This window comes from Bubalus kerabau, chromosome 21 (assembly GCF_029407905.1).
Source record: "Bubalus kerabau isolate K-KA32 ecotype Philippines breed swamp buffalo chromosome 21, PCC_UOA_SB_1v2, whole genome shotgun sequence".
Taxonomy (NCBI): Eukaryota; Metazoa; Chordata; class Mammalia; order Artiodactyla; family Bovidae; genus Bubalus; species Bubalus kerabau.
Genome location: NC_073644.1, coordinates 43,914,705 through 43,938,142, shown reverse-complemented (window position 1 = coordinate 43,938,142; position 23,438 = coordinate 43,914,705). Strand labels below are relative to the sequence as shown.

Sequence of the window (23,438 nt, the reverse complement as noted above, 5' to 3'; positions counted from 1 at the left end):
AAGGTAATATTCGTCTCACTTTCAGATGCTACACAGGCTTCCCAGATGGCATCAGTCGTAAAGAACCCATCTGCCAACACAGGAGACGAGGGTTCGGTCCCTGGGTCGGGAAGATCCCCTGGAGGAGAGCATGGCAACCCACTCTAGTACTCTTGCCTGGAGAATCTCCACAGACAGAGGAGCCTGGTGGGCTACAGTCTATGGGGTCACAAGAGTCAGACAGGACCTAGTGACTAAGCTACTACACAGGATGCTACATGATGTCAACAGAGACCAAAACGTAAGAGCTGCTGTGTCACATTCATCTAACCCAACTTTCCACACACCAGGACTCCAGCCAAGCCTGCCAGCTTTTGAAGGGAGACTTGGAGACCCCATTGGAGAGCCTGTGCCTGGTTGGTTCAGGTGCAAACCTCAGGCTGCATGGACTTCCTTCACTCAGGACACTAGCCTCCTTGCCTTTGGACCCCAGAGGCCTCCACCAGCCGCAAGCAGCTCCTCCTCAAGAGAGGCCGGCAGCACTGACGTGCAGGACACACTAGATCCTGTGTCCCCACAGCCCACAGCCTCACCGGTCCTCTGAGGCTCTCACAGGTAAGACGTGGGAAGTGAGAACCCAGCTGGAGCCTCGAGGTCCGGGCTTTCCTATGGGTTGGAATCAGGGTCGACGTTGTGGACTGTGTCCTAAACGATGAGCCCAGCTGATGAGGGCATGCTGAGGAGCCAGACCTGGCCTCAGGGATGACACGGGGCCACATGCCTGGCAAGGATAGGCTTTGTGTGGACTCACGGGTCTAAGGTCACATGTGGCAGAAGCAGGGGCGGCGGCAGGGTTTCCAAGCTGGGTATTCACTGCGTTTGCATGAGAGAGGCTGCAGGTCCAACCTGGATTCCTACAACGTGTGGACAGTGAGCCTTGAACATTACATAGGCATGAACGTGGCCATTCTCTGTGGCTCATTTCAAGCCCATTGAGCCGCTTGGTTAGTCAAAGGCTCTGAAAGGTGCCTGAGCCACCCAGGTCCACTCTGCTTCCTGAGCTCAAGTGGCAGAACTGGGTTCTCGAGGCAGTTCTAAACTTTCCCACCTTGCCTCGCCCTGCTCCTGTCTCACGCGGGGCACAATTTTCTTCTTTCACCAAATGTGTGAGGTGGGAAATATGAGAATGCTGCTTACAATGCAGGTCATAGGGTTTTTTTTTGCAGCCACTGAGCTGAAGCTGAGAGCCGAAGAACTGATGCTTTCGAACTGTGGTGCTGGAGAAGACTCTTGAGAGTCCCTTGGACATCAAGAAGATCAAACCAGTCAATCCTAAAGGAAACCAACCCTGAATATTCATTGGAAGAACTGACTCACTGGAAAAGACCCTGATGCTGGGAAAGATTTGAGGGCAGGAGGAGAAGGGGGTGACAGAGGATGAGATGGTTTGATGGATCCATGAACATGAATTTGAGCCAACTCCAGGAAAGAGTGAAGGACAAGGAAGCCTAGTGTGCTGCAGTCCATGGGATTGCAAAGTCAGACATGACTGAGTGACTGAACACCACCACCACCTCTGGGAGGAGTTGGGGGACGTGGTGCGAAGAGGGTCCAGGGCTCATGTTGGCAGGATCTGCTGTCTATTCACTCAATTTTATGTTCCTAACCTCAGGGGCTTCCAGTCAACTCAGTGACAGTAAGTCTGCTTAGAAACAGGCAGACCAAAGACCAACTCAGGACCTGCCCACACAGGCTTCATTCAACTGAGAGGAGCCGTAGCTCTACATTTAAGGCAGCATGCACTGAATTTATTTTCTTTGTTTTCTGTTTTTAAATCAAACCCCTAAGGCTGAAATTGCAAAAATTCTGCAGCCTGCACTGGGGAGTGGTGTTGACTGGACCTGAAGTGCTGGGAGCTTCTAGAACGCTAGACACACTCATGTTCTGCTTGCTGGTGATCTGTGCAGAGTTGCCGTTACTAGTCAGGAAAATAAAAAAAAAATTTGACAGCTGTGAGAGCCTCCGCCAGCACGACCCACATTCCACTCGCTGGTGTCTAAAAATAAGGCATGCACATTGCTGTCTTCACTTATGACTGAAATAAGCAGTGCCTCCCCGGCAATCTGGGCACATGTGTTCTGGCTGGTTCCAGGCTGATGGCCGTCCTGCCTGGCTTTAGGAGGGTATTAAAGTGACAGTTCAGGAGGTGCTTTTCAGAGGCAATTTGGTCTCCTCGCTGTCACTGCTGTCGGTAACAAAGCAGGAACACTTCGGGCTGCCTGCTCTCAATGTGGCTAAATGTATTTCTGCGGCCCTCCTAGCCTCAGGTAAGCATGCACAATCACATCCGTCTTCTCCGGGTGTGGGCCAGACAGAGCAACCCTCCCAGCTTCCCAGGCCTATGAGTCCTCAAGGCAGACACTCCATCACAGCCTAGCCCCCAGTGCCAAGACTGGTCCAAGGCTCTAAGGCTGACTGTTGGGTAGAATGGTGAGGGCAGTCCTTCAGAACCTGTCCAGACATCCTTTGTCTGTTGCTGCTGCTGTTTAGTCACTAAGTCACGCCCGACTCCTTGTGCCTTATGGAATGCGGCCCGCCAGGCTCTTCTGTCCGTGGGATTCTTCAGGCAAGAATACTGCAGTGGGTTGCCATGCCCTCCTCCAGGGGATCTTCCCGACCCAGGGATGGACTGAGCCACCTGGGAAGCCCCTCAATGTATCATAGTCAACAATGATTTAGAATCCAAAAATCTACTTTAATTTGTCTTTCTCTACCCTGCTTAGTTTCTTTTTTAGTTTATGGATCTGTTGTTATGGCTCTTTTCTTTTCTTTAGCTTCAGTCCCTGGATTTGTTATTTTTCAAAGCTCCCAGCTTAACTGTTGTAGATTCTTCACATATTACCATTAAAGTTAGCAGGGTCACATCTGAAAGAGAAATGATTGCTGAATGCCCTCAGTTAATCTACAAAACATGGAGGCTGATGTACTGGTCAGGATAGTAATTACAAGATATTCAGAGAATCCAAAATTTTATAAGTCATAGAACACATGGTATTAAAATAATTGTTGGTGATGCCCTTAGATGCTCTGTGTTAGGAAAAGGACCTGAACACCACTGAAGAGTGTCACCTCGTATGTCATCAGATCTATAATTTTGACCTCTGCAACTGTGAACTTGTTAATGAAGCTCATTAATCAACCACATTCATACTAGAGTTGGTTTCTTCGTTCATATAATGAACCATCATTTTACTCTGTGACTTCTAACTTCAATTAAAATTTCGTTGCTGTTGTTGTTCTTTGCATCAGTGTAGATCATAAGAGTAAAAATGTATGCAGAATAAGAACACACAGTTTATATTGCTTTCCTTCCTTAAAATATCGTCAGGGGCTCTGTGCCTGGAAGGCTTCCCTTGGAAGTTATCACCGCCAACCTGGGTATAAACTGTGGATGGTAGGGTGCTCAGGATGGGGCGATAGACCTCACCACTGCCACACTGGTGGGTATCTCACCATATGTGTGTGTTCATGCGTTCAGTTGTGTCCAACTCTTTGTGACCCTATGGACTATAGCCCGCCAGGCTCCTCTGTCCATGGAATTCTCCAGGTAAGAATGCTGGAGTGGGTTGCCATTTCCTCCTCCAGGCAATCTTCCTGACCCGGGGATCGAGCCTGCGTCTCATATGTTCCTGCATTGGCAGGCGGGTTCTTTACCACTAGCACCACCTGAAAAGCCCATGTCACCATGAGAGGGGTGTTCAATAAATTAGAATTGATCTAGAGCTAGGTGAGGTTTACAGAATCAGGCCAACACCCCAAGGTTCCAGATTAAAAAAAAAAATCACCATTTTAGAACTTAGGGAGGAGTCTCAGGGTGACTTAGAAGCTCTTTGGAGATCCTAATGGATGGATTATTTAAGTCCAGACACCAGCACAGTGGTCATTAAGACATTAAACTGCTTTGGAAGCGAAGGCAGTGAAGTTCAGGCACGGAGCAATTTTCTGCCAGGGAGTGACAGTGGGTGGTCCTGGCCCCAGAATGAGAGTGGCAAGCCATGGAGTCACTCTGGGCTCCTGGCAAAGTGCTAGATGCCCACTGAGCAGAGCGGGCAGGGCTGTGGTCTCAGGTCTGCCTGGTGTGCTGTGGAGGCTCCAGGAGTCACCACAGCCCAGGCAGCAGGACAGTCTCATGACTGTGGTCTGAGGTCAGCACCGACTGGGGTCTTGGGAGGGACACTGGGTCAGCTCAGAAACTCCAGGGCCCTGGAGATTATTTACATTTGGATTCTCTTTCTTAAAGACAGGTCATAAAGATGGATGTGTGCTGGGTTGGAGGTAAAGGACACACAGGGTAACACACGACCTTTGTATTCTCAGATGATAGCAGATCCATAAATCCTATTCCTTCTCAAACCCAGCCTACGAAGTCAACAGCCACAGTGCTAGCAGGCAGCTTGGTTCTGTCACCTGGGCTCGGCAGTGGGAGAACCCACGGCACTCCGGGCTCTGACTGGGTCAGCCAGCCGCAGTCTATTAGGAGGGCCTTGCTGATGGGGGCCGGCTCCCCTCAGCCCTCTGTCATGAGATCGCATCCACATCATGACCATGACCATGACCAGGCGTGAAAGCCAGCAAGGCCCTGTGGGCCTCTTGGGCACAAAAGCCTTCCTGTGTCCCCCATTCCTTGATTACAGGAAGTAGGCTTCATTCAGTTCCCAGGACCTTCCCTGACAGAGTTCCAAGGGGCAGATTCAAACAGATGCTAATCAGGGAATGGAGGAGATAAAGAGACAAGGGAGGAATAGCCAAGAACACCAGTGCTGACTTGGGGCAGGTACTGGTTCCCCTTAAGGGATACACATAACAGTAACTCTGAGCTGTTTAGCAGGTACTGAAACCCCCACCAGGTGGGAGAAGTTAACGGTCTACTGCGCACAAGCAGGGAGACCCCAGACCGGTTGGAACCAAAATGCTGATGATGCTGAAGCCCACTTATGTCATCACCACCCAATCAGAAGAAAGTCTATAAGCTGACCACGCCCCTTTTGAACCATGACTATAAAGAGCTTCACTATCCCCTCCAGGGTGGGACACATAATTCTGAGAGCATTAGCCTGCCGTGGCCCCCCTTTACCTGGCAAAGCAATAAAGCTACTCTCGTCTACTTTATCCAAAACTCTCTCTGAGATTTAATTCAGAGTCGGAGTGCAGCCGCCAGATTCGGCTTCAGGGGCAGCCTAGGAACCTTTCTCCTATACAGGGGAACTGTTTTGAAAGACCAGGAAGATGATTAAAATAGAAACAGAATTTTAAAAATTTAATGTTAATCTTCTGAATGATGGTGCTCTAATAGATGTTGCAATCTGAAGCTCCTCTAGATTCCAACGTTTCCCGACCTTGCTTAGAAAGAGCAATACAGAAGTCAACAGCCATTTTATGCACAGCCACTGAGTAGAGATACCGAAGTCAACAGCCATTCAACGTGCAGAAGGATGGGACTGCAACCATTCTACGTGCAGCCACTGAGTAGAGATACAGAAGTCAACAGCCATTCTATGTGCAGAAGGAGGGGGCTGCTCTTGTCACAAACTGGGGACCCACTATCCAAACTACTGTCAGTATCACAGACAAGATAAACGAAGCTTGAATGATCATGTATTTCCAAGCAGGAGCCACCTATTCACCTATTTGAGGGCATCTCAGGAGCCGAGGTGGAGAAGGAAATGGCACCCAACTCCAGTATCCTTGCCTGGGAAATCCCATGGACAGAGGAGCCTGGCAGGCTATAGTCCATGGGGTCATACAGAGTTGGATGTGACTTAACGACTAAACTACCACCACCACAGATGCTAAGGACGTGGACAAGGAAGGAGTCCATTGTCTTTTCCTGGTCTAAGACATCATCTACAGCCAGAAGCGCTGTAGGTGAATTTTTAAATAGGGTCATTTTCACGTCTCCTGCTTTGTTTATCTTCAAATAGAATTGGGAATCAGCAATTGATGATTGGCAATTGGATACCCATTTTATCTGGCCAACGGAGTATCAAAAAATGGTTAGTTGCCAATGATAAAAACTTTAGTAGATTTAATAAAAGAAATGAAGACTTTTGGCTTCTCCAGGGGCTGAAGGGAAGAGGACTGTCTGTGACATTTCAGCACACCTGAGGGACCCAAACAGCCCAGATCTTCTCTAGACTTGCTCTTCTCCAGGCACCCCCTCACTACCTGGTCAGTTTTCCTGGCCCCTCGGGAGGCAGTTTTGACTGTGATGCTTAAACTAGGCCTCCTGAGACTTTTAGGCCTGAACTCCGAGTCAGCCACATCTTGATAAATTATAAAGAAGAATCTTGATTATTGTGACTACGGAACCATGCAGATGGCAGATGTGTACACTTAAGCCATTCCTCATGCAGACACCCTCAAGCATGTCCAGGCGTCCCCTAAGGCGACAACACCAGTCCCAGATGACAGCTGCCGAGCCAAGAGTCTCAGTTAATGCCACCTCACCAATTTGTTCCTGTGGTCTTAATGTGCTTCTGAGATTTCCCCCCCTTCCGCTTTTGTTTAGCAAAGGTGAGGACTAGTCCTAGGAATCAGGCAGGATCCACTTTGAGGAGTGGCCAAGTTCTTCCACGACCGACTTTTGACTCCAAACCCACCAGCCGGTTTAGACACATCAGGTGAAAGGATGAAGGATGTTCTGACATACGGACATTAAGCCGCTCAGGAAACGGCTGTTCCCTGATTTCGTTTCTCTTAATGTTTTCCTTCTGACGTAAGGCCAGTGAGCTAATGTTTATCATAAATTCTCATCAAGTGCACTCGAAGGAGCAGAGCCGTGTGTGGATACAGTGGGAGTGCTCTCAGTGGCCACAGGGCTGCAGACCCACGTGAATTACCAAGACACGAGGCTGAGCATTTCCATCGTGAACCTGCTGAATGGAAGACCTGGAAAACTGGATATTCAATTTATTTAGGGCAGGTGCTCATTGTATAGAGAAAAATTCATCCTGAGGCTCTTATTCATTTTGTAAATATAATAATTTCTATCTCAATTGATGTTGCTTGTGAAAAACATGCAAGGCTGTTTATGAAAAATGTTTCAAAGGTGGTTTAAAAATAAGTGATAATTTAAGTAAATGATAGATATGAGCCCATTTTTCTTTTAATTAAGCTGTATCTGAATTTAAATATATCCCTATTCATTTAAACGATTTTAATACATCAAGTTGAAAACCTAAGTAATTGTTATTCAGACGTTTAAAAATTATACTTTTCAAAAGAAGGAATCTGTTCACCAAAAAACCTACAGTATGGAAAAATTAATACAGTATCTTACATTATAAAACTTACACATCCCTATAATAAAAAGCAATTCAAAGTCCAGGGTGGCACTGAAGGGCTTGCGTGAAAGGAGTGTTTTCAGTCTTTAATTACTAAATATACTACATGTCCACTAGCAGCAAAGACTGTGCTGGGTGTGAGAAGGGTGTCAAAGATGATTAGAAAGGACCACATCACAGCCAGTAACATGCTAGGATCTAAGAGCAGAGGCAGATAGCACCCAGGCAATTCAGGAGGCTGAATGCATGGAGAGGGCAGTCTGAGCACTGTGACAAGGGGGATTTGGGAAGTACCGAACAATAGGTCCACGCTGGAATTCTGGCATCGGGCCATAGGGCTCCAAGTCATCTCAGGAATATAACTAACATAAAAAAGTTGTATTCATGCTTGGGTGTGCAGGAGAGAGAACATGGGCCATGCTTAGATGGGATTACCTGGCCTACCTTTTTGGCCAAGTTTTGGTTTTGTGTTGTTCTTACAAACAAATAGAAGGAGGTTGGACTTAATAAGTGAGTCAGTTTTTACTTATTGCAGTAAAACCCATAAAAATAGCTTTACTTTAGTTGCACCATGTCAGTGCCAAGAGGGGAGCTATATATGAAAATAACCCAAACTCCTTCCAATGGACCTAATGAAGCATGATGCACCTTGAAGGGCACAGTCTGTGAGGACGCTGAGCAACAACATGCCTTTCCTATTTGTCAATACATTATTTACTGCAGCACCTTGTAAAGCTGAGATATGCAAAAAAAAAAAAAAAAGAAAAGAAAAGAAATAACATCCTCTACTAATTAACACGGTAGCTCCTCTTTATCTTCTTCATAAATGATTAAAGAAGATTAAGATTTCAGCTGTAATTTCTTTCCTTCTTGAAATTCAGATTTATGTCAGGGGGATCATGAATTTTGCCTAAAGAAGTCAGGTTAGACACTAGTTTGCTCTTAACCTATATATATTTCCTATAGTCAAAGTATTTTTCATTACTGTTTTAGTCATTAATACAAAACAAGAAAGAATTGAAGAAGTGATAATATTAAGTTTGAATCCACAGATTCACTGACCAAGAAGACAGGTTTAGTGATGTCTGTCTTAGGATGATGGTTGTCATCCTATCATCCTAAATGAAGCATCCTCAGTTTTCATGTCCTGGGTGTTTCCTACTCTACAAACTAGAACGGAAGGTCATGTCAACATGAATGAGATGGTCGCCCTCTACAGAGCACAAAGAACCTGGGGGGACAGAGCTGGGAGCATCAACACAGGCTTGGGGGCCAGCCACCTCAGGGAACCATCAGTTTCAGTGGTAAACATGCAACCCCCTTATAGGTTCTGTTAGACTTGAACCTCAAGGCTAAGATATAGAGAAAGAACATGTTTTAATAAGCTGTGCTAATGGATACAAGATACAAAGGAGCTGTGGTGGAAAGTTCCAGGGCACTCAGGTAGGCATCAGTAGGACGGCCATGCCCTGAGGTGGCAGAGAGAGCCCAGCTCAGGGCCGGTCTCATGGCCAGAGGGTCCACCCTCAGATGCTCCTGTGAGAGCTGAGAGGCCGGGGCTGTGAAGAGGGCTTGGGATCCCTACAGATGCAGGGTGCTACTCCGGATACAGGAGAGAGAGAACCCCGTCCTCTGTCCTGATGACCGGCCCTGGACCGGGTCTGGGTCTGACAGGTTCAGATACCCATAGAATCTGTGCTCAGCGCCCAGGCCATGCCCACTCACATGGCCTTGGGGCTTAGCAGGAAACCCCCAAGGGAGGTGCTGTCGGGGCCCCAGCACCCGGCTTCCTTCTCTGTAGGGAGTAAAACCCTGGATGGAGCAGGGGCCTCTGCACGAGGGAGACAGTTGGGCCAGTTTGGTCGGGAGCAGTTTCCTCTGTGCTCTCGGCTCCACAGTCTCCGCTCAGACCTGGCCCTGCTGTGGGGACCATGAGCTGTGCCCCTGGTGGCCTTCCTCCCAGCCACCTTCTCAACAGAGACCCATGTTCTCCAAGTGGACGCCACACTCCCTCCAGCTCCTGGTCCTGCTGGCCTCTGGGGGCAGAAACTAAGACTTTAAGGTGTGTGATGAGACACACAGCTCCAGCTCAATGTGCAGCAGCATGGTGTGTGCACTGACCACATAGTTAGTACTGGGGCCGGCACCACAATGCCAATGACACATCGTTTTCTCCGAACACTCTAGGAAAGGTCTGTTATGACTTCCAGACACTGCGTGCAGGCATGCTAAGTTGCTTCAGTCATGTCCAACTCTTGTGACCTCATGGACCGTAGCCTGCCTGACTCCTCTGTCCATAGGATTCTTCAGGCAAGAATACCGGAATGGGTTGCCATGCCCTCCTCCAGGGGATCTTCCTAACCCACGGCTCGAACCCCCATCTCTTATATCTCCTGCATTGGCAGGCGGGTTCTTTACCACTAGCACCAGCTGGTACCCGTTCGGGGCATTACACTGAGGAAACTGGGGTCACAAAGCCAGCAGCTTGCAGGCCACATAGCTTGCAGGGGCCCATGTCAGCCTCCCATCTCCAGGGCCCTGCAGACCCTCCACAGCCCCCAGACCCTAGAGTTTGTGTCTGAGAAGGAGGGAGTGAAGCTCAATTGCTGGAGGCTTACTATAAAACTCAACAAAGCTCTCTCACTCACTAACCAGACAAGGACACAGCATCTTCTCTGCTGTGAGTTCTCAGGAGAAAACCATGAATGCCATGAATGCCAAAGAATGCCATGAACACACACATTCAAAAGGATTTACAAAACGCTTCTTTTAAGGAGGAAGAGGAAAAAGTGATCTGGCAGCTATTCTCCAGTGATAGCTCAGAAAGGAGATTAAAACATGCTGCCAGTTCGAAATACATGTAGATTTCCGGCAAGAGTAAATGGCAACAAGATGATGACTGTTCGGTGTCCCTAACTATTGGTTACAAAGAGCAGCTGAGGTTTACTGAGCGAGAGGCACCTCTGAGCTTGACTGCTGCGACCAGGGCAGCAGGTGGGAACAGTAAGACACACCTGGACGTACCCCAGGCTCTCCAAGTACCACCCACGTGATCTTGAACAGCTTCCTGAACTTCTGGGCTGCTATTTATCAAGCACCAACTATGTGCCTGAGTCCTCTCACTTAATTTTCCTACCTCCCCCCCCACCCCCAGCCCCATGAAGTACAAGTCACCATCATCACATTTCACATCTGCAAAGTGAGTTCAGAGAGGTTACGTGACGCCCTGAATTTACGCCAACACGGGGTTATGTGACACCCTTGAATTTACGCCAACATGAGGTTACATGACACCCCTGAATTTATGCCAGCACCAAGTAGGAGCTGTGAACCCAGGTTGTGAGATTCTAAAGTCCGGTGACTGCCTCTTATCATTCTGACACTTTCTTCCTGTTAAATTAAAAAACAAACAAACAAACAAACAAAAAAAAAACCTGGTGCCTGTATTCCCTACTTTCCTTTTTAAAAGAAAATATTTATAAGGAGCCCCCAGTAGAACATAGTTAAATAAACCAATAGATCAAACCCAGAAACAGTGCTATGGGAGCTATTAGTTACCACATAAAGTCCTGGTTAGAAAAGAACTGACAAAGGTCAACTTAAGGACTTCCAAGGCGGTCTAGTGGTTAAGACTTTGCCTTCCAATGCAGGGGTTGAGGGCTCCATCACTGGTCAGGGAGCTAAGATTCCACATGTTGTGCAGCCAGAAAGCCAGAACTTAAAATAGAAGCAATATTGTAACAGATTCAATAAAGACTTTAAAAATATTCCACATCAAAAACAAATCTTAAAAATAAGATAAATTTATATTTTACCACTGAACAAGGAGCTCATTCAGTTATCATTAGAAAACCAAAGTACACTAGTTAATTAATTAGGAGGGCATTTCCAGACCAGTTGGGTACATGCGTGTCCTGTTTCACGTGTGCTGAAGCATGTGCTACAGCAGAAGAGTCTCAGCACCTGATTATTGTTTAAACGACTACATGTCAAGTACACATAGTCTAAACAGTCACAAAGACATGGCTACACAGGACTGTCTCAGTATGGTTTCAGAAAATGTGATTTTGAAACAGGACTTTGAGTAAAGCATTCAGACTTGAGACATTTTTTCATATGCAACTGACCCTTAAATATAGTGGAAAAAATTCTATCTCAAGTGTAAACAGGTTTAGTAAGGGAATTACAGTTAATGTCAACTTACCTCCACTCACACACTGCAGACATCTCTTTAGAAAGTGGACTTTCATCAGATTTTTCTCTCTCATCTTTTTGGTTTCACGTTTTTGGATACTCTTCCTACAGTATTGAATTTTTTTTTTCTTGGTAGTTACACTGTTTTTTAAATACAATAGAAAGGTGCTAAATATTTAATGACATAAGCTGCATTTGCAAAATGTTGTCTAGCCGCTAAGTCATGTCTGACAAAAGATTGCGACCCCCTAGACTGTACCCTTCTAGGCTCTTCTGTCTGTGGGATTTCCCAGGCAAGGATACTAGAGTGGGATGTCATTTCCTTCTCCAGGGGATCTTTCTGACACGGAGATCAAGCCCACGTCTCCTGAATTGGCAGGTAGGCTCTTTACCACTGAGCCACCTGGGAAGCCCACATTTGCAAAATGCACATCTGTTAAAATGTTTTATGGAAAGGAGAGTGAGGTATTGTGCTACAGAATGAAAACAGTCATATTTACCTATAACAGGTGTTCATGCAGTGGGAGAGCTAACATTTGCTATTTTGACCAAGACTGTATCTCTTTAATGATTTCCATTTTGTCAAAACTTCTGTAATTTCTATTTACCACAATGACTGAGACAGAAATATTACTGTAATTGATATAAATGTTCTCAAATTTCTAAAAGATCTATAGCAATTTTAGAAACAATAGTAAATATAATTAATCAGGATAAAAATCGATGGTGTTTATATACTAAATTCTGTCAAACATGTTATTGAGATAAATTATTCCTTATGAAAAAATGTTGAACATGCAGGCATTTTCATTTATACAAATATATTTAATTATACAGGGATGAAAATGATAAAAACTAAGTATCTTCTACTCAACTTACATTAATTTTGAGTGTGTTGTCATGTGACTCTGCAAGAGATCTTTTTATTTCATAGATATTCATCTTAACACCCCTTCTTAACATTTGCTTCATCAAAATACTGCACCCTCAAAAGAACTGGGAACAGGAAAATACTAAGAAATTGTTTTGCCTAAAGAATAAAATAAATAAAAATACATGTAAAGGTTTTGTAAAGGGCATTAAGGAAAGTAGGTTTGTTTTCTAGGCCAGGCTCCAGTATATAAATATTCACAAACAGGTAACAACTAATCTGTGATAGGTTATAAAACATTATAGCTAAATAAAACTGAAGGTCATCTCAGTTTTCAGTCGTTATGACTTGGGTGTGAAAGGATTCCATGAGCTAGTATGAGCTGAGCAGATTTTGGGCTTCCCTGGTAACTCAGCTGGTAAAGAATCTGCCTGCAATGCGGGTGACCTGGATTCGATCCTTGGTTGGGAATATCCCCTGGAGAAGGGAACGGTTACCCATTCCGGTATTCTGGCCTGGAGAATTCCATAGACTGTATAGTGCATAGGGTTGCAAAGAGAACAGATTTTACAGGTTCTGTTCCAGGCCTACCTTCAGTAACTAATTTTTAGAGATGGCTAGCCCTTCAGAAGCCCACAGGATCTTAGTTAAGACAATAATTGGCAACATCTTCAAGGGAAATTTGCTGTTTCCCCCTCCCAAGAGCTCAGGCCCACGTGGCCCAGCACATTGACCCATCCAGATGGTCACTACTGACTCTTCCCCGGCAGCACAGACTTCCGCCTATATTCCCAGAAGTACTGATGCATTTGCTTCACCCACATTTTTTCCTTGGCTCAGGCTGCCTTTATGACCAATGACACAAGCTCATGTTGGTGACTGAGTCTAGCCTGGGCAGGAGTGGGTCTCCCAGTTTGATGAGCACAGGCTTGAACCAGCAAACATGACCAATACTACAATGAAAGCCGGCTCTTTATTGCTCATTCTCTCTCATTTCATCTTTCTGCTGCTTCCCTTTATCTGAGTACCTACTGTATGACAACAGGAAGCATGTGGCTGAAAGATGAACCTTCACCAGCCAACACTCCATGGAGACTTGAATCCACTGCACAAAGTGAGCTTTGGAGGAGTGACCGGGTATGTTTATAGCATGAGATACATAAGGAGCCCTCACTGCCCTTGTAGGACTCCAGCATCAGCTGCCACGTAATAGAAAGCCTGCGAGTTTGGGCCTGGGTGGGACTTCAGATGTGGTTGAGTGCAGTTTGCTCAACTTACAGATGAATAAATTAGGGGGCAAAGAAGCTCAGAATCACAGAGTTGGTTAAAATACAGATCCAGGAATTCCAAATCTAAACTCCCTGTCTGCTAACCAAATCCTGTAGCTTGTTTATCAGTAACTCTCCAGCCACTTACCTGTGATTACTATCATGTTTTCCCTGGTCTGTTAAAAACACATTTAAAATTCTAGGCTTCAATTTGGAGGGAAAACCCTGAACAATCAGAAGTTTTTGGAATTTCTATTAACTAGGATAGTCTGAACCACATGATTGTTCAGGTCAAAATCTTACAAGTTTCTGACAAATTTGCCTTACAAGGCAGCATATTCTATATTTCAGAAAGAGCAAATACCAAAGTGGCACATGCTCTGAAAATAACCCTTTTAAGGCTATCATCTAGTAAATAATCATGCAAATTTGATATGAGTTATTGGAATTTAGTCTAAAGTTGTATCAAGGCCGTATGTTACCATCGGCAATTTCTTCAAATGCATAATTTATAACATAACCTCTGTGTCTGCCTGAGAGTCCAAGGTAGAATAATAAATTAATCCAGCAGAATCAGACCCTTGGAGGATGAATTAACATTTAGCTAAGGTCATGAGGGCAACTGGATTGGTGGTTTCAGGCAATTCCTCATGGAGAACTTGCCAGATGACACGAAAATCCAACACGTTCCCGTGACTAAAAATCAACTCTCCAAAATGCTTAGTTTGAATATCTAGGCATGCAAGGGCCTAGGGCTGCTTAGAATTTATACTGGATCATATTTTTAAAAAATAGTACAAACTACCCGTACCAAAGATAAGCTTTCTATATAAACATCGAGGTGGGAGAGAAAAAGAGCATCCAGGAGAAAGTGGATGAAGGGTGATGAACAAGTAAAAGAGGAAGAAAAAGACAGAGACGTAAGGGAGAAAGAAATAGAGGCTGACAGCTAGAGATGCAGAGAAGATAAAGAAAAGGAAGCTGGGGATAAGCGAAGTGAAGAAGGAGGAGGAGGCTCCCAGCTACAAGGTAAAGAAGTTCTGGGGATGGGATGAGTACAGCACGTGACTGTAGTTAATATCACTATACTGCTGCTGCTGCGTCACTTCAGTCGTGTCCGACTCTGTGCGACCCCATAGATGGCAGCCCACCGGCTCCCCCGTCCCTGGGATTCTCCAGGCAAGAACACTGGAGTGGGTTGCCATTTCCTTCTCCATTGCATGAAAGTGAAAAGTGAAAGTGAAGTCGCTCAGTCGTGTCTGACTGGGATTTTCTAGGCAAAATTACTGGAGTGGGGTGCCATTGCCGTAAGTAAGTAATGAAGACAGTGTTAATTGCTCTGTTGGGTCTGACTCTTTGCAGCGCCATGGATTGTAGCCCACCAGTATCCTTTGTCCATAGGATTTCCCAGGCAAGAATACTGGTCTGGGTTGCAGTTCCCTTCTCCAGGGGAATCTTTCCTGAACCAACAATCAAACCTGGGTTTCCAGCATTGCAGGCAGATTCTTTACCATCTGAGCCTCTATGTATATACAACACTATAGTGCTATATATTTAAAAGCTGCTAAGAGAGCAGATCACAAAAGTTCTCAACACAAGAAAGAATATTTTAAAAATGGAGTGAAATTAAATGATGTGTGACCAACAAGAAAGGAAGAAAAGGTGGATGACAAGAGGGAGGAGGAGCTGAAATGATGGGGACCAGCCAGGCCTGTATGAGCTAGGACAGAGCCTCGTCCTGAGGCCTCACCAGACCAGTAAACAAAATACAAAAGAAGAAGCAAGGAAAGCTGTATATGTATGCCTATACATTCAGATATTAGCTCACCCCTTAAATATCCCTGTGACCCAAGGTTTGACCTTTACCCTCGACCTCCTTCTGACAGTCGCCCTGGGCGCCCACGTTCGAGCCCCAGCTTCAGCTGGGCACACGTGGATGGATGACTTTGATTGTGGATAGCACTGCATGCCAGCACACCCCACCTGCCCAAGGGACGTGTCCACTCCATGGCACAGGAAGACTGGACATAAAAGTGCAGAGCTGAGCTCCCCTCTTCATGCCCCACACATCCTAGCTTGTATACACCCCATGACTGGGGGAGTGGGGACACCCCCACCAACGGCCTCACCAACAACAGGTTCTTTCTGTGTTACTTCAGCTCCCCAGATCGGCCTACAGTTGGCTGCAACCTCCTGATGTTTCTGGTTGCTGGTCTTCCTGCCTCGAGCCTTTTTCTCTCCTTGCTGGGTTCAACCTTAACACTGAGTGATCTTTCTAATAGAAAAAGCACATCCCATTACTACCTGCTTAAAGGCCACCAGTGGACTTAACAACCAGGTCTAGCTCCTTAGGTGACCAGACAAGACCTCCCTGACTTGGCTTTGTCAACCTCTCGATCTGCACTTCTTGTCATCTATAACTTTGCTCACACTCTATCATTGTTTTAAATTTTTCTTTAAATTGAAGTTGGTTGATTTACAATATTGTGTTAATGTCTTCTGTATAGAAATGTGATGGTTCTTTACATGTATATATATATATATATATATGTATGTATATATTAATATATTCTTTTTCATATTCTTTTCCATTATGGTTTATCACAGAATATTGAATATAGTTTCCTGTGCTATACAGTAGGATATAATTGTTTATAACTAATTTTAAACTACATAAAAAACAGATAATTTATCTTACTGCTTTTTGCCATCTATCTTTTATGTTGATCATTTTTATATAAAATGAACACTGTATTATTAAGCAAGTTCTCATTTCCACAAGACAAAAGAGATTGTGTATTTTTCATGTACTGGAGGTGACGATTGCTTTCTGCGGCCATATGTGTTTTTCTCCTGCTTTGACCACCCCTGGCTAGAAAGGGCAACCTTACTACACCCAACATGTTACCGTCCTTGTCCTTATGTGTCCACGCCCTGAGTTGCTGTCTGTCTGATCCTGAGAGTCCCTCTCTCGTGGGATATTGTGCTGTTTAATCCCCTGACATGGTGCCTGCACATAACGCAGGGCCAAGAAACTCCGTCATTGTCATTATCTTCCTTATCATGAGAAGGAGAAGTCTCTTTTCTTGTATTCCTCAAGATCTATTGTTAGTAATAAGTATTAATACTGAACATTTCCTGGTGAACAAGTGATTTTACCGATTCTGCTGAGCTTTAAGTAAGTACCCACTGGTGGGAAGACACCTGATCCTTAACGCTGACCTGGCATAAGAAGCTCTTCACAGTCACACAAAATCCAGCTGTGGACTCCGAATGTTTTCCCATAACCTTGACTGCTACATGATGCAAAATACGAACCACCAGAGCCACAGGTGTGGCTCGGTCATCCAAGACAAGGGACTAACAGAACGCTTTCACGCCCGAGAAGCCTCTTGGCCAACAGTGGGCCAGCAGCACCTGCACGGCAACAGCCAGGGGCTCACCTTTTCTTCATCACCAGCACGACCCCGAGAAATATGATCACAAACAGCAGGATGCCAGCGATGACCCCCGCAATCTTGACTGTGTGGTCTGTTTGCTTCTCGGGTTCTGGGACTGGTTTTGGAGTGGCGGCTCCTGCAGGAGGCGGGGAGACAAGAAAAGGGACACGGTGGGTAAGGGAGAATAGAAATGTTAGCTTTTTAAATTTTCGCCACCTTTAACAGAGTTGTAAGACTTATCAGAGCCAGCAGACAGACAGGCTTTGATTTTTTTCAGCAGCTTTCACAGGCGCTGAAAGGGGTGTAATTGTTCTCATTGTTCTTCCATATTTCACTAAACCCCAACACAAGTTGGAAAGCACACCCACGCCTGACCCTTTTATGAGAGACTCTTCTCAAACAGTTTTAAAATATTTTTATTATCTCTATGAGCTCCCTGATCTTTCTGCCTTTTTAAAAACTTGCTAACAACACAATAGACATCCTCAGCCTTTATCCAAATTTGATTTGCTGGAACATTTCCCCCAATTATTTTTCATAAATGAAGCAGTAATTCCATAACATATTAGCCCAAACACCTGGAGAGGGGAGATAAGCTCACTTACTGTGCATTTTACCAGCAATTGTTTTTTTTTAACACAATAGAGATACTGCCCCCCCCCCGCCCGCCTTTGAAAAGCTAAATCTAGGTCACATCTGGTAGGCAAAGACTCCTTCTAAACAATTTATTCACAAAGTGGGAAGCAACCGACGATCACACTACTGTCGCCCACATTTGGTATCTGTTTAAATGAGATAACCAGGGCCTGCCAGTGGCTACTGTCTTAGCTTTCCCATTTCCCAAACACCGTCCGGCCTGTTTACAGTGTAATGCAATGGAATGTCAAATCTGTGTCTGATGAGATATCCATTACCTCTGCTAAATGAGCTCGGGATGAAAAATATTAGGATTCTATCGTTCTATTCACTAAACAGAATCCACTTTCTAAGGGCTGCTCCCTTTTTCATCAGAACACGACCGCCCTCGGCATCTGAGCCATCACGGCCCTCTCCCTACTGATATAGCTCATTGGGAAAGTGGAGATTTTATGTCCAAATCTCCCACGTTAGAATTTTCTTCTTGTTGGTAAAAATGAAATTAACACTGACTCTTGGTACCAGCCCTTTCTACCCTTCCACTGGGTTTTGCATTTATGGGTCATCTGATTCTTGAAAAACTTAACCATCATTGTGTCCTATGCGCTCCACATGGGGCTTGGTCTGAGTCACAGCAGGGAAGTCAGGGGTCAGACTATAAACTTGCCATCTGTTTCCATTGGGAACATATTAACGCTTCTTTAAAAAGTTATTCATATTAAGATTTTATATGAGACTCTGGACCCTGAACATGGCTGTGGCCATCAGATAGATGGAACTGGTCAAGATCAGAGAAACACAAGGCAGGAGACACCATAGCCTGAGGTTCCACGCACGTGTTCTTTCCAATCCAATCGACGATAGCAAGGAGAGTAGTTGTGATGCAAAAATCACACCTTATTAATACAAGCCCTTCTGAATAGAATGACTCTTTACAGGACATTTTTATTTCTGACCACTTCAGGGAGATGTCCTGCTATTCTGTTTGAAAGAATGTCCCTCGAACAGGTGTCAGATGAACCTTGAAGATATCACTGTTACCATTTTTTATTGTAATAACATCTGAAGTATACACCCCAATACTGGAACACATAGCCAAGTGGTAGATTTGGAGGATAGTACTTCTGTAACTAAACTGCTAAGAAAAAATTTAAGTTAAAATGTGTATGTTTTAAAAAATGAATAATAGGCGAAAACAGCCATCCATGTAAAAATAACATAGCTCAACTTCACGAAACTGACAAAAAGCCCAATGGTTTTCAATTTTGATTTTTTAAAGATAATTTGAAAACTTAAAAAAAAATCTATTCGGTTTTATTCTTCCAAATGCTGGCACACTGGGCGCCACTCCATTTATCTCACTAGAGATAGATTACAAGTTCTCCAGGTACACTTTCTCCCATCCAAGTACTAACCAGGCCAGACCCTGCTTTGCTTCTGAGATCAGACGAGATAGGGTGTGTTCAGGGTGGTATGGTGATAGACGACTCCCTAAACAAATGATTCTCTAAGTTTTTTGTAGCTAAATTATGCCAATAAATACTCAGGGAATAAATTATTTAGAAAAACTGGATATGGCTTAAAAATTTAAATATAAGCAATTACAAGGATTGTAAACACTCCATGAGAAGAGTTGGTCGTGTTAATGGCCTCATGTCTGCTTCTGTTAACTAAACAACTAGTCTTGTACTTTAGTCTCTTCTCTAAGCTCTGTGAGAACCGGGGCGTGACTCTGCCCATCCTCGGGTCAGGGAGAGACATCAGCCCAGCGATGCCTCGTTTCCTGTTGCAGACAGGCGAGTGCGCTGCCGCGCAGCCGGCGAAGCTCAGCATCGTCGTTCCTTAGCACTTACTCAACTTGTTTCATGTTGAAGGCCAAGGAAATGCAACGTTCAGCCTCCACAGGACACAGGGGCGAGGTGATCATGGCAGGAATCATGCAAAATGGGGGAGCAACTCAAAAAGGGCGAGGAGGGCTGCCCTGCAGGTTTCCCCACACGGTCACTGGCTTACTACCTGGGTGAAGGGGCTGAGTGAGGAGTCTGGGTTTACAACTACTCTGGAGAAGCACCAACATAAACACAAACTGGGCTGAAATAAATCACGACTCCAGGACAATCTCACGGAAGTGTGTCACTAACTGTAGGTGCCCTCGGGGACACACCATCCCTGCCTTCTGCGTGCTCTGCCCTCCATCCTGCCTGAAGTGGACCTCCTTCTGTCCCTCCCCCTCAGGACACGCTTCTCTCCCCTTTGTCCCTTTGGAAACCTGGGGCTGTGACCTGTCAGTCAGCCCCAGACAGGATAATCTGTGACAGAATGTGGTTGCAGTTGGTAGCTTGTTTCTTTCCCCCGGGGGCTTCCCTGGTAGCTCAGTTGGTAAAGAATCCACCTGCAATGCAGGAGACCCCGGTTCGATTCCTGGGTCAGGAAGATCTGCTGGAGAAGGGACAGGCTACCCACTCCAGTATTCTTGGGCTTCCCTTGTGGCTCAGCTGGTAAAGAATCTGCCTACAATGTGGGAGACCTGGGTTCAGTCCCTGGGTGGGGAAGATCCTCTGAAGAACGGTAAAGGCTACCCACTCCAATATTCTGGCCTGGAGAATTCAATGGACTAAATAGTCCATTGGGGTCGCAAAGAGTCAGACAGGGCTGAGCTACTTCACTCACTTCTTTCCCCCTCACCCAAATCTACGAATGTAACAGTGTAACTTAACAAACTGCTTGGCAAGAGGTTTTTTTTTTAACAATATTTTCCCCTTGTCTTGTTATTTTCGTGCCAGGTTTCTAATGTTACAACCTTTCATTCCTTTTTTTCTCTTGGTATAAATTCAAATTCTTCATGGAAAGGCATTTTTTTTTTTCTCTTCTACTGTGCATTCCGCTTAGAGGTTACTGCACGTGTCCGCACGTGTAGCTCCTTTTGAAGAGAATAAATTCAAATGCATGCATCTAAAAGTGTGTATTATGTGGGCTTGGACAGTCACTAAAATGATAAATATGCTAAATATTTCAGGGGGAAGGAGGGTGAATATCACCTCCACGGATGTGCAGGCTGCTGACTCCTCGTGACAGCGCCAGGTGGACTGTTCTAATGACCAAGAAGAGCATTTCCAAAAAAAAAAGGATGGTGTTCCAGGTTTCATATATAACATCCAACGTGAAAAAAATCTCTAAAGAAAAGGAGTGATTATCCACGGCAGTGGTTGGTTGGTTTTCAACTTGGCAGGATCCAGTCTGTCTTGGCCCAGTGTTGGATGCTAAATTCAGTAACAGAAGCTTGCCAGGTTGAGAACTCGATGTACTCAGCCATTGGCTCTAGGGTCTGGGCCCAGTTCTGACCACTACACAGACCGTACAAACTTCCCCTGGAGGCCCACAATGCCAGCCCAGCAGGATATGAAGTAGGTGTTGGGCATAAAGTGGAGAAATCTAGACTCGGGGCAAACATTTGGGGGTTGCCAGGTGATATTTAAAGCCATGAGACTGCAGGAGAGTGCTTGGGAGGTGAACTGAGAGGGTGGGTCATAAGGAGGGCCAGTAATAGGGACAAAAAGGAGCTGCTGATCTAGGGAGGAGGGTGGGGAAGGAGGAAGTCAGTGTGATACGGAGCCAGAGAGGAGCGTGGGGATCCAGGGAAACTGCTCTTTTTTAAGATGGGAGAAATGAGGGCATTTTGAATGGTGATGCTTCTGGACCCCTGGAGGGGAAAAAGTTGATGATGCAGGAGGGAAAGAAGATGCCTGTTGGAGTAACGACCTTGATGGGACAGGAAGGGATGGGCCTGGAGAGGGTCGTACAGAGAGATAAGGGGATGAGGGCCTAGGGAAAACGGGGGAGCTGGATGCCAGGGCTTTATGAGAAAAAGGGCCTCGTGAGATGAATCCTGGTGATCTCAAAGCAGGTGGCAACGGAGATGTGAGGGTTGTGGTGGGGCTGGGAGTTTATCAAGGAGCACAGAGCTGGCCCCCTCCTCCCTCCTCATAACAAGAAGAAGGAGGAGAAGGGAAGAGGAGGAGAAAAGGCAGAGGGTGACACGGCTCCGAGTTCCACCCTAAGTGATCCATGAGCCATCAGAGGCGGGAGCGTCCCTGGGACAGACACGGAACAGACACTTGCTTGACCCATCCCTGGGACGCAGTCAAGCCTGGTTTTCAGTCTCAGATAAACAGCTCCTCCTGTGCTTCAGGACCCATAATGAGGCCCTGCAGGACACTCAAGATGAATAAGACGAGTGAGAGTTCACCTTTCTCTGCCAGACACAAGAGGCTGAGAGAGGGACCATGTCTGGCTATGTCTTCAAAACCCAACTGGAGGAGAGAAGGACAGTCCATGTGGAGAGCAGTGAAGGCTACTGCCCCCTGGGCTAGGGGCCTCCAGTGTCTGGCCCCAGGGGGTGACTGGAACTACAAAGAGGAGGGGCTCACAAAAGGCGCCCACTGGCCACACACAGGCCCTCTGGCCTTAGAGCCGGGCACTGGACACCGGCACTGCTCAGGGAAGAACCTAGCCTGCTTCCTGGTGACAGAACTGGTGTTTGGGTAAAATGCCTGCACTGAATTCAAACAACAAAATACTCCATTCTCACAACATGCAAGACCAAATACCAAAATTCCACTCTGGTATTTGTGGTTGGGGGAGAGAAAAAAGGGTCAGGAACAGCCATCCTGGGAAGGTGCTGAAAAGAGAAACAGGAGGTTGAGAAACCTTATGAGAAAAAATGAAATGGAAACATGAGGATATTGTTTCTCAGAGTGTGTTTCAAAGAGCACTGGTCCTCAAAGATGTTCTAAAATGTCCTTCGAGGAAGCCTCAGCCACTCTGGACTAGCATTTTATGACTTTATGGAATAGAGAATCTATTTCAATTAATTATCATAGTTTTTTTTTCACCTTTTGCAGACATCTTTTCTTTTTCTTAAAAATAGCAACACCCAGTTTTAAAGATTATTGTAGTTCACTCAAGTCTTATTGCTCAGAAAATTAGAATTCCTTGTCATTTGTGTTTGGTTTTTCCGGCTGTACCTTGATATTATTATATATAATCACGAAATATCTCCAAGATTTTTCATTTAAATTACACATCACTGTTTCTCTTTCTGGGAATGCAAAGTCAATCAGCACCCCTGGAATAATCTCTGTTCACATTTTATGTATTGTTTGTAACCTGATTATGCTTTTGAATTTACAACTCTTCCCTTGTACCTAATTTCCACTGCAGGGTGCACAGAGCATGTACGGTGTACAAGTAATAATCAGAAACATAATTTTTCATATAAAACTGAGACGCTGGATTGTTTGATATATACCGTCCCTAAAAAATTAATCTACTTTTTTATTTTTGTTCTAATTTCATGACAGTTACTGCTTTCATTGATTGATGGGTCTACATCCTGTGGGTAAGATGATCTATCAAATCCTGATCACTTATTCTCTGGGCACTAGAAGTTTGCAGAGAATTATGAGTGCCATTACTGGTCTGATGAAATGGCTTTATTTCTTCCATTTGCATTTCTCAAATCATGGTCAAGTAATAAAATGAGTGAACTGCTTGTCAATAAGATGGCATCAGCTGTGTTCACCTTTCATACAAACTGAATAATCAATAAAGGGAATGTGAATGGGTGATTTTGAAGATATCAGTTCAGAGTGTATATTTCCAACAGCTTGTTTGAAACTAAACTTTGAAGGCATTAAAACAAAACTCT

The 23,438-nt window shown here is 45.2% G+C and overlaps 1 protein-coding gene across 7 annotated transcripts in view; it reads right to left on the bottom strand.

The window, feature by feature from the left end:
- The window catches only part of PTPRM (protein tyrosine phosphatase receptor type M), a 661,836-nt gene that overhangs the window by 199,719 nt on the left and 438,679 nt on the right, over window positions 1–23,438 (bottom strand). For all 7 annotated transcript variants that reach the window (XM_055559596.1, XM_055559598.1, XM_055559597.1 and 4 more), the window contains one exon: window positions 17,099–17,231. In XM_055559596.1, coding sequence (XP_055415571.1) covers window positions 17,099–17,231 — 133 coding nt within the window. The remainder of the gene's footprint in view (window positions 1–17,098; window positions 17,232–23,438) is intronic.